Here is an 11,838-nt window from a genome sequence, read left to right as displayed (position 1 = left end):
TGTGGTGCAGCGACATCGTCTCAGAGACTCCGTTCAACGGGTTGATGGTGCTGGTGTTGAGTCCAGGAGAACCACAACTGTACAAAGACGTGTATACACTGTGCCTTGTCCAAACTATATATGGCACATAGACGGAAACCATAAACTCATACGATGGAAATTAGTGGTACATGGCGCAATGGATGGTTACAGTAGAATGTTAACCTTTCTCCAGTGTTCCAACAACAATCGGGCTGAAACTGTTATGAACCTCTTCAGTTCAGCCATCAGCGAACATGGCCGGCCCCTTCATATTAGAACTGATCATGGAGGGGAGAATGTCCAGGTTTGGGAAGACATGAGCATGCACAGAGGTGAAAATTCTGTGTTGACTGGAAGCTCTGTACATAACCAGCGAATTGAACGATTCAATCGGGACTTGAACAGAAACTGCAGTCATGTGTTTGCACCCATTTTCTATGAACTAGAGTCAATGGAGGCTTTGAATGTGGACAATGATACAGATTTATTTTCTCTTCATTATGTGTACATTCCCAGGATCAATCGCACATTGGATGAGTTTAAATCGGCATTTAACAATCATTCAATTTCCTCTGAAGGAAACAGGACCCCAGTTCAGCTTTTTACACTAGATAGACATCTTCTGTTACTAAACTATCCAGAAGCTGCAGCTGAGGAAAGAACAGTGGACTCAGTATCATCTCCTCATGCACATTACTCCTTTTGCCCGCTTAACCAGCCGGACTTGCAAGAATTAGTTGTTACAATAAACCCACTTGAAAATGATGGTAACAAGGGGAAAACACTGTATCACAGAGTACAGGAATTTGTATTACACAAAATTGTAAATATGTAACTATCAGCCAAGCAGAAGATGGGGGGGGGGGGGGGGGGGGGTGTGTGTGGTGGTTATATCATGCCAGAACAGTGAAAGTGTGAAGCAACCAACTGTAACTTGCTTTGTAAGATGACTGACACCTGTGAGCTTTATGAACATATTAAAGATATATACTTTTTTCTTTTGAAATTCCTCTCATTGATTCATTTATTTCCATGAACTTTTATCACACCTGTTGATACTGGACAAGAAAAGCAAAAGCTGTTTTTTTGCAAGTGGCATTTAATCAAAATGCCATCAATCAAATGAAACATTTGTTCATTACTAAAGCCGTACACAACTTATTCAGAGTTTCTGGAATGGTCTATTTATAGGAACTGGCCACTTATTTAAAATACTGCATTTAAATCATTAAATGGAATGAAAACAATAGTCTGTCTGATACAGCTACAATGAATATTAATCAGACAAAAACAGACCTGAGAACAGCAAAAATGCACAATACTGACAACGACATGAAGTGCAACCTCATAAAAGCAAACAAATTTATAAAAACACGAGTATACACTGCCTTGTCCAAACATGCTACAACAGATTCTCAGCTTGTAAACCTAATGTCCATCCATTAAAAGTTCAGGCTCCAAATGTACAATCCAAGCATTGTTTTTTTTTTTTGTAGTAGACTACACTGCACTAAAAGTTGATCCATTCATCAGAGCCACCAGCAAATTGTAATCAAATTCATTGTCATCTGCTAGATTCTTTCTGTTCACAAATATCTGAAGCTCATTTGAGCATGTGTGAGCAATGGGGAAGTGCTTCATGTCATCATGAACAAAAGTCAGTTTTGAACTGGGAAAAAATCCAATTGCAGGAACGTTGCTGCTTCCCGTTGCAAAGGCTAGGATGTGTCCAGGATTCAATGTCAGGATAAACGCCTTTTCTGCCTCAGTGAGGTTCCTGGCGTTAAGATGTTCCCCAAGCTCCTTCTCTACAAGGTTGAAAAGTTTAAGAACAAAAGAAAATATAGACATTACAATGTTATCTACAAAACAGAATTATCATATAGCTTGACTTCAAAATATGTAGAGATAACATGACATGTATGACGTGCCATGGATTATAGACAGTGAAATGACATTGTAATTATCCTCAACATAGATATGAGAATGTAGAAATAAGGCAGAGCAAACACTTATCACAAATGCCTATTTTAACACTTATGACTGCAGTATGATAGTGCATACATTGTACTATGACATGCACTGCAATATCTTCTACATCAGTGGTTCTCAAACCAGTCCTGGGAAAACCCATCCATGCCACACATTTGATCTATTCCACCACCAGGACACCTTATTCAGCCAATCAAGAGACTTGTTTAAGATTAGAGCTGTAACAATTAATCCATTAGTTAACAACTATTAAGTTAATTAACAACTATTTTGATAATCAATTAATCGGTAGGAAAAATTCTGATTCCAGATCCCTAAATGTGAATATTTTCTCATTGTTAAGTTCTCTATGACAGTAAACTGAATATTTTGGGGATACGGACAGAACAAGAAGATACTTGAGGATGTCATATTGAGGTTTGGACGACAGTGAAACATTTTTGTGTCTGATTTTATGGGCCAAACTAATCAAGTATTTGGCAGATTAACTGATAATGAAAATAATGGTTAGCAAACTTAGAGCTTATCAGGGAAGAGATCATTTTTTATCCATACTACTGTACATTTTACATCCATTTACCTTGTACACAGTGAAGAAACTCTCTGAACTTAACCACCATTAACTCCTCTCTTGGTCTTCTGTTACTTCCCAGAACAGAGTAGTTAGGTTTCAGGAGGGTAGCCACAACATCTGCTGTGACATCACTGGGTTCTTTGGGCATATCAAGAAGGACCCTAAGGCAAGGCCTTTCTTTCAGGAGTGGCAGAACCTGTGAAAACAACAAAAGCGCCATTAGAAGCTTAACCCTTAAATGCATGAGCTTTTTGTGACCCAGGGAGACATGAGAGCAGCTTCTCGCTAATAGCTACGTGTGTTTAAAGCAGATAGCAGGAGGGAGGACAGATATCTCACTGCCCTACTCTGTGCTGCGACTCCGCTGCTGTTCCGTGGTCATGGAGCAGACATTTTCAGTTTATAGTTGTATGAACCATCATCCAAATACGTATTGATAACATGCTTAGTGTTTTACAGTAAGCATGTTTTTTATTATATGAATGTTGATGCTGATAAACGAAAATCAACTGAATGGGTTTTATTAATATATATATATATATATATACACAGTATATATATAAAAAAGGCAAAGCGATTGGGGTCGGTGGGCAAGTACTGTAATCGGTGTCTGGATACCCATGCAATCTATAGGTAATTCACATTGTTTATTTCGAATGGGACTGAACAGTGTGCCAGTGTGCTATAAAAGTCATGCACAAGCAATTCACTATCTGTTGTACACTAGAATACAATTACAGTTACATTCAAGTCTAAACTTACCTCGTAGTATTTCAAACCCTCAACCAACTGATCATAGCAGCTCTGTCGTTGGATGAGGACATTGAAAAGTATTGCATTCTGCACAAATGCATATTTGTTGTCCATGCTGACTGGGTTCGGAAGACCTTCGATTTGGTATCTCCATGAGTCACAGCATTCCACTGCTTGCTCCAGCTCATCTGTGGTTAATGCTTGATCAACCTTAAGGTGCAATTGAAAAATAAGGATATGATAGATGCATTCAGAATTCAAATAAACGTCTCAGAAGCTGGGATTGAAGCGAATACAATTTGATCACACTCATATCATACCTTCTTCAGGGCTTCTCTCAGGTCCATGTCAGCTACATCATCTGGAGTGACCTTCAACTGAAAGATGCATTCTGTCAGTAGGTAGTCCATGACCAGAGGAGAAAGGAAGGCTGGAGGTTCACCACCCTGGACGATGATGGTAGATATCATCTGGCCAATAGTGCGGTACACTCCATTCTGCACATGAGAAATGTTCATTCTTGGAGTGAAGCCATTTAGAGACTCTAGGACAAAAGGACAAAAAAACAATTGTGTTTATACAGTAAATACAAATATAATCACTCAAGATATCATACAATAATCTGAATACCATTAACCTATAAACAGAAATACTGTATATGGAATAGAATTTTAGAATAGGCGAAAACACATTTATACTGCATGCAAAAACTGCAAGGTATTGGCATAAAGTTACATGTTACAATGTTTATTGAAGATGTGTTGGGTTTTAAGTTTTTGAGTACCCATAGAACCCATTTTCATTCAGATATCTTAAGGTGAGAAGTCGAACGCCAAAATGTAGCCTGAATTATTATTTGTTATTGCTATTTAGCCACTTTCCAACAAGCTAGCATGACATGGTTGATAGCAGTGGATACCTTATGTGGTCTAATTTCATATGATACCAGTCTTCCACTATAGCCTCTAAAAGACAGTAATGTCGACAGAGAAAGCCAGTACTGTATCCTTGTGGAGTTTAATCGGCTAATAAATTACTTAATTATGTATGTATGTTACCCAAACTTTTAGAGGGCAGTTTACCCAGTATTTAAGAAAATAATTTTAACCCCACAGCACAGAAATCCATTTGATATGAAGTTCATATCAAAGATTACCTTCAAATGCTCCACTCTCTTTGAAGATGGCTTTCACAAGCAGACGGAAGAATTCTCGCCTTGGCCCTCCGAGGTCTTCTCCATCTTCGTTGGTGCCTTCGTCACTGGCAAAGGTGACATACAGCAGATCGGTGCTCTCCGTGAATTTCCGTCTTCTAAACTGTCGGAGAGCAGTTGTCCACACGTTCCCTCTGCTGATGTAGATCGGTCTGTATGCTTCTGTGACAACCCTCTCACTGTGAGCTTTCACAATTCCTATAACTTCTTCTTTGCTCAAAATTTCTGCAAACCTTCCGAACAAAAAGGATAATGGTTATTACCAACAAACATGTCTTATTTTGACTGGTGCAACACTGAAAGTAAAAAATTAGCTAAGCAAGTATACCTTGAATCCTGTAAGGACTGCACAGACTCTTCTAAAAGACTGCATCTGATTGCCTCCTCAAAGGCTTCATCTTCCTCAATATCAATAGGACTGTTAATAAGACACAAGAGGATAAAAGAGGATACATTCCCTAACAAAATGGACCAACATAAAATGTAACAGATATTATATGAGAAAACCTTAAGTTAATACATATAACTGTACATGAAATCTGCAAAGTGATTCATAGCTTCATTTGGCCCTCGCTGTCCCTGTAGTTCCATCCCATCATCGGATGGAGCACTGGCTTCCACCCTCTCTTGCCTCTCACAGTGTTCCCTCTGGGCTCTGGACGGTGCATCTCTCTGACTCACTACATAAAGAGAATCTACTCAGTAACTCTTAATAATAAGCTAAACAATACTTGTTTCAATAAGTTCAATAATGCAATAAGTCACCAATTCATCACAAAAATCAAGTCAGATCAGCAATTAACCTCTTTTTACTCACCTCTCCGTTGTACAACCGGGATTTCAAAGTCACTGTCATCATCCATTGCCACACACCAGCTCTGCACAAAAGAAAAGGTGTGAACTCCTATGTAAAAACAGGCAAGTTTCAAGGTGAAATCTTTACAGTGTGACAGAGATAATTGTATCTGATTGAAAAATTACATATTTTCGAAGTGTGGGGAGTATATAACATCTAGCTAGTAGATGGAGATAGAGGTAGCTATGTGTTGGAATAGGATGTGGGGGATGATTCTGTCCTTGAGTACAGGTGTGCTGATCACTGGATCACCAGGTTATGGGTGTGTTCTGTCCCATGTGCAGTAACAGATCAAGGCCCAAGATCTGTGGAAATGTAGGGGCCAAAAATCTGTGGACTAGTGTGGGCTGAAAGCAAAGATGGGCATCCTTGGTTGCAAATGATTATGATTTTTTTCTGAGTTCAATAAATGGGCAGCAACCCATTTTGACTGAGCTTTTTGTTCTCCGAGTTACCACACAAATGTTTTCAATAACATGCTCACCTGCGCAGGAACTTCCATTTCTGGCATGATATACAGACAAGTGCCGGAACACACGGAGGCAACTTCTTTACCACCCCAGGGGAAATTGGAGGTGACCTTTGGTTTCATCAGTTTTTTACACCCCTTGATGGTGCTCAAAAACTGAAATGGAAGTGACTGGTGCTCTGATAACCCAAATGCTCCACTGAAGATGGCTGTTATTTCAGCTCTCACTTGGTCTTCAGACCATTCTGTGGAAAATGAAATTTTTCCAACAAGGCCAGCCGTAGCTAACCTGGTCCGAGTTTCTCCTCTGGGTATAACGAAGACCGATAACCCTGGTGAAAAAGGTAAACATACAACATCCTTTGTGTATGTTTTGACATGCCTTCGTCTCAAGTATCCCGATTGAGCCCCATTACGTCGAGGGAATGATGGAAGAGGAGCCTATTGAAAACAAGCAGACCAAGAGACTTTTCTTAATAGAGCTGATAGTGACCAAGTTCAACAGTAAAGTTGTAAAGAACTGCATACAGGCCTCCATGCTGACATTTAGTGTTGTGGAGCAATTAATGTCATTTTGCCATGCACAGGATGTAATCATTATATGCCAATCAAGTTAGTACATTTCACATTAAAGGTACGCTATGCACCGTTTGTTCACGTCGCTTCTCTTGACATTCGACTGTGTTGTCAAACTAAATGTAGAGCTCCCTCCAGTGCGTCTTGATATTTGTCATGGAAAATATTGGCTAAACTGCTTACGCTAACGAAGATGTCTACTTCTTTGTTGAAGTTTATATCCCAAAAAAATCAACTATAGTACTGTAGGTTAACAGTTACGCATTACAGATATCTACACCGTTGAATTGCGTCACCAATGTAAATATTTGCTAGGGAGAGCCCCCCTGCCACAATGTTATTGTACTGTATTGTTGCGGTTTTTGGAGCCTGGACTGACCACAGACATCAAATTTTTTTCACAGCATACTCAGTGGACAGGCAGCTAGAGGACTGTGAGGAGATGTTAACTAAATGTTTTTGCTTAGAAACGGCTCAAGATCGCATATACTGTAGCACCTTTAACACTTACATAAGCCTACTATGACCAGTGTTGAACTTAAATTCTAACCAAAATAGTTGGAGCTGTATTGTGACCCTTTACAATTGGCATAATATAAGTAGAACAAAGCTGGCAGTTCCATTTCTATAATAATTCGTTTCATAATTGGTAAAGATTAACTGATAAAATAGCACCAAAAAGAGTTTAAATATCCTCTTCAACTTTTTTGGTTCAGATTGTATTGCATGTGCTGTATGTAAGATAGAGCAGTTTGCCTTTTCACAGTCATAACCTTGCACCAGAAATAACTACAGTGAGTGACACCAATGGATATCACAAACAACATAATCAATGTACGTAGGACAAGCTGGGAATGACAAGGGGTTGGACTGATATGCAATTATGTTTTAGTAACACAACCAACTTTTGATGATGAAATGAAACTATCAAAACAGGCAACAGCAGAACAACAAGCATTTAAGTAAATTGCAGCTCATTCATTGCACTACAATCAGCGCAATGTATCAGCATAACGTTCAGGAACACTGCTTTGCTCGAAGATCTGCGTCATTTATTTTCATCGCAAAATGTGGATCACAGTAAACATGAACAGCTACATTCACACTGCTAACTGCTAACCCAGCTCTAGAACCTACAGCGATCGACACATATGTCCGACCCGCCACACCGCTGCACCCTCACTCCATCTCTTTATAAATCCCTGCAGTCCACTGTTAGCCAGTTAGCTGTCAGCTTGCACACCTCAAATGACCAATGTTGAACTTCAATATTAACCAAGCAACCTATTTTATATCAATAGTTTTATTCTTCTTATTTTTCTCAGGGTAACATAAACGTTATCCAGCTATATCACAACTTACTGATCTCCGTGATGAGAAGGTGGAGGCAAAGTTTGAAGTGCGTGTGGCACTGGGCACCGCTGGTGTTGAAACCTGAAACAAGAGCCCGCATTTTAGAAAGTACAATAATATTACACATGTTGACCACAGCACAGGCTTCATAGAGAAAGTTGTCAGTTTTGTCACTGGTAACCACTAAGTCAACTAGGTTATGGGTAACTTAAGTTACCTTTCTCAGTCACATTAACTAGGCTACAGAAAGTCCTTACAGTGGATAACAAAACTCTAGCTAGCATCCGTCACACAGCTAACTGTCTGGGTTAGCTAATAGTGGCTAGTTCTAACCCCCTCGTCCAGTATGCATAAAGAACTAAAATTAAAACAGCTTAACTTACCGTTGATGTTGTGGTCTGGACCGGGGGAGCAACACCATTGAGTGCAGCCAGCACACCCGCAGTAACCGCCCGTTCAATGTCTCCTAAGGCCATGCCTGCCATGCCTGCCATGCCTGCCTTTCAAAGTCCTCTTCTTTTTTCGATTTTTTTTGGCAGTTGGCTTCTCCTTGACCTTTCTCAGCATCTTCGTGTTGGGTGGGGGCGGTGCCGTGCGATCTGTGCCGCTGCAGTGGGCGTGGTTTCCTTTGGAATTTGAATATTTTCTAAATATTTAGTTTTACACTTGGCGACACATTTAGATATAACATTTAGATATAAATTTAACATTCATTTAGATTTAGATATAACATTTAGATTTAGATATAACATTTAGATATAAATTTAACATTTAGATATAACATTTAGATATAAATTCAACATTTAGATATAAATTCAACATTTAGATATAACATTTAACATTTAGATTTAGATATAACATTTAGATATAAATTCAACATTTAGATATACATTTAACATTTAGATATAAATATAACATTTAGATTTAGATATAACATTTAGATTTAGATATAACATTTAGATATAAAATGTAACGTGTATTTTTTACATTTGAACATATTGTTGACAATTACATAACCTGTTGTTTAACATGAATTTCTGTCTCAAATGTGAGGAAAATGCGCTAAATGCGAGGAAAAGGAGCTAAATGTTGAAAATGTATCAGCAAAAAAATTGTAACCAAGTTTTTACAATCGGCACCCCATACTACAGCGGTGATTTGGAGACGCTGTGCGCAGAGGTTCAGGAGCAGAAGTCCCATTAACCAGGTAAAATAAATATTTATGCAGACATTTAGAAAATATTTATTTTTATGTGAAATAGTTTAATAGTTCATGTTTAAATTCAAGTCAAGGCTCCGATACACGCCCCAAAAGCCCAATGGCGATATGATGACGGCTCACGACATTTTTTGTTTGTATTATAATATAATGCCATATATGCTGTATTATTTAAGTTCAACCTTTCATTTCATTTGAAAGAGACCCTTAACTTGTTGTGTTTTTTTATTAGTGTTTAAGAAATCAAAATGTGTTCATTACATGAATAAAATTCTTTTTTCTCTGCGGCACTTCAGCGATTTCATAAGCAACACACTATACTTGTTTATACAAAGCGGAAAGGTAAAATAATAATAGTAATAATAATTATAATAATAACAAACTATATACAGTCTTATCTTCATTTTAGATGTCAAAAAGTATTTGCGGCTCTCAGTGTTTTTTTTTCTGTGAAAACCGGGTCCAAGTGGCTCTTTGAGTGTTAAAGGTTGCCGACCCCTGATCTAGTGAAACACAAGCATCTGAAAATGAGTGAAAGGATTTAACGGGTAAAGATTGAATCCAAAGAAAAAGGTTGATAATAAAAAACAAAAAGCTGATCAAACTAAAGAACAGCTGAAATAAAGAAAACAATTAAAGAAGAAATGAGACAAAAACAAAGACATGTTTAGAATAAAGAGACGGCAGGAGGTCAGGAGCAGATTCAGAGGTCAGAGTGATGCCCTCTGAGAGATAAAGCTCATAGATATAATGATCCTGTTCATCTCTAGCTGCTCTGACCCACTGTCACACACACCTCCACTGGTGATACCTTCACTTCCTCCTCAGTGTTAATGTATGGAAACATCCTCTCAGTGAAAGTGTGTGTGAAGGTGTGTATGTGTGTGTTAGTGTCAGGATCAGAGAACGACAGCTTTCCTCTGTTCCAGTCCAGATTCACTCTGACCCTCTGGAGCTTCTTCTGCAGGAGGAGAGAGTGGGTGGATCTGATGGAGAACATGCTGAGTATTCACCTTCATAGAAACATATCCTCCATAATCCAGACCATATGACTCCCTTCCTCTGACCAGACTCTGCTAACACACCCAGTAACCCAGACTGTACAGTCTGTAACCTGGACATCCCAGCTGTGAGTCCCTGAGGTAAAGCCCTCAGAGCCCAGGAGACTGCGGGAATTATCTATCCTCTCTGGATTATCAGGAAGTTCCTGTCTCTCTCCTGCTCTCACTCTGGTCAGATCTTCAGACAGGATGAGTTTTGGATGAGCAGTGTTTGGGTCCAGGATGAGAGGAGAGTAGGACACCATGTCCTTCATCTTGCTCCAGATGTTGAAGCTGAGGTTGCCCAGGTGTTTGGCCTGGTCTATCAGAGTCCCTGAGGACAGCTGTGGATCCTCCAGCAGGGGGCGCTGCAGCCTCTCCACTGCAGCCTTGTAGTTGTGCAGGAAGGAGACGTCTTCAGCTCTCAGCTCCTCCTCTGTGGCTCTGACTGTGTGTGAAAGAGCTGCTATCTCTCTGCTCACAGCCTCTATCTTCTCCTCCATCATCTCCTCTTCTGCTCCTCTTCCTCCCTCAGTGCAGTCATCCTGGCCTCCTCTTCCTCTTCCAGAAACTGGTGAAGCTTCTTAAACTGCTCCTTAATCTGCAGCTCTGTGCGTCGGGCCTGGGCCTCCATGTGTCCTGCTGTCTGATCAAACTTCACTTTAACTTCTTCAAAGAGCTTCAGTTTCTCCTGTAAGGGCTGCAGAGACTTCTGGAGCTCCTCTTTGAGATCCTGAGCAGCTTCATCCACGGGTCTGAATCTGTGGTTGGTGTGTGTTCTTGAATCTCTGCAGACGAGACACACTGGCTGCTGATGGTCCAGACAGAAGAGTCTGAGTCTCTCAGAGTGCAGACTGCAGAGAGCCTCTGAAGACCTCTGACCTCTCTCCTGTAAGAAGGTCTCACACAGGTTCCTTAAAGCACAGGTTTGAGGGAGTTATTCCTTTGAATGTCTTCTCTTACAGACTGGACACTCTCGTGTTGGTTTCTCTCTCCACCAGTTCTGCAGACAGGCTCTACAGAAGCTGTGGCAGCAGGACAGGATGACAGGATCTCTGAAGACTTCCTGACAGACCGGACAGCAGAGGTCTTCCTCTAACCTGGAAGCCATGTTGTCTCTGAGTGGAGCTGAAACACAGCAGACAGGAAGTACAGTCAGTCATGGCTCCCCCCTCCTCTCCTGACTTCACTGAAATCACTTTGAGTGGTGTTTAGAGTCAGACTCACCTTCAGGGTGGGGGGGTCAGCAGGTTGAAGCAGCAGTGTTGTAGCTCCCTCTTTTCTCTCCTGTAGCTGAACTCAGAGGAAGGTGTTAGTTTGGTCTGAAGGTGAATCTGATCGTCTGTCTTTCAGTCCGTGTGTCTCTCTACAGGGAGGAACAACACCAAACCGGTTACTGGTTTCACTTTCACTTTGAGTCTGTTGGGGGAGGAGCCCTGTCAGCCCTCCTCTGCTGAACGCTGCTTCCTCTGATGTGACTCAGGGAGAGTCTCAGTCCAAAGTGCAGATTCATTGCTGGATAAAGGTTGTTGTGGAGGAGAATATTATCTGAGGGGTAAAGCTGTTTCAAACGAATAGCCTACCACACTGAATCATAAACTGAGGAGTTATTGGTCACGGTTTGACTTCTTTTCTTGTCCGGTTTTAATCTCAGATACCTGGAGTTCCCTAACTTTAGAACCATTCTGCCAACCTCAAACTCCACATGGAAATAATTTAAGAACCTGTAGTTTGTACTGGTATGTGTTTATTCCCCTTCAGAATATTCATTC

The 11,838-nt window shown here is 40.3% G+C and overlaps 1 protein-coding gene and 1 pseudogene across 1 annotated transcript; both read right to left on the bottom strand.

Annotated features, from left to right (window-relative positions):
* Positions 1-890: 890 nt before the first annotated feature.
* LOC134882910 (G2/M phase-specific E3 ubiquitin-protein ligase-like) lies at positions 891-8,499 on the bottom strand. Its single transcript, XM_063910923.1, has 11 exons — positions 8,191-8,499; positions 7,817-7,888; positions 5,894-6,319; positions 5,371-5,431; positions 5,086-5,233; positions 4,882-4,971; positions 4,497-4,786; positions 3,661-3,884; positions 3,350-3,550; positions 2,594-2,783; positions 891-1,829 (listed from the first exon to the last, which is right to left on the bottom strand). Exons 1-11 carry the CDS (start codon positions 8,299-8,301, stop codon positions 1,522-1,524), a joined length of 2,121 nt encoding a protein of 706 aa, XP_063766993.1. The 5' UTR covers positions 8,302-8,499; the 3' UTR covers positions 891-1,521.
* Positions 8,500-9,107: 608 nt separating this feature from the next.
* Positions 9,108-11,190, bottom strand: LOC134882915 (E3 ubiquitin-protein ligase TRIM35-like; annotated as a pseudogene).
* Positions 11,191-11,838: the final 648 nt, after the last annotated feature.

Source organism: Eleginops maclovinus, chromosome 20 (assembly GCF_036324505.1).
Source record: "Eleginops maclovinus isolate JMC-PN-2008 ecotype Puerto Natales chromosome 20, JC_Emac_rtc_rv5, whole genome shotgun sequence".
NCBI lineage: Eukaryota > Metazoa > Chordata > Actinopteri > Perciformes > Eleginopidae > Eleginops > Eleginops maclovinus.
This window is presented reverse-complemented; position numbering and strand designations above follow the sequence as displayed.

Coding starts and splice junctions, on each gene's coding strand:
- LOC134882910 (XM_063910923.1), bottom strand. CDS start 8,301: ATGGCAGGCATGGCAGGCATGGCCTTAGGAGACATTGAACGGGCGGTT. Junction 7,889..8,190: donor TCCAGACCACAACATCAACG/GTAAGTTAAGCT, acceptor CTCTTGTTTCAG/GTTTCAACACCAGCGGTGCC. Junction 5,234..5,370: donor CCCGGTTGTACAACGGAGAG/GTGAGTAAAAAG, acceptor CTCTTTATGTAG/TGAGTCAGAGAGATGCACCG.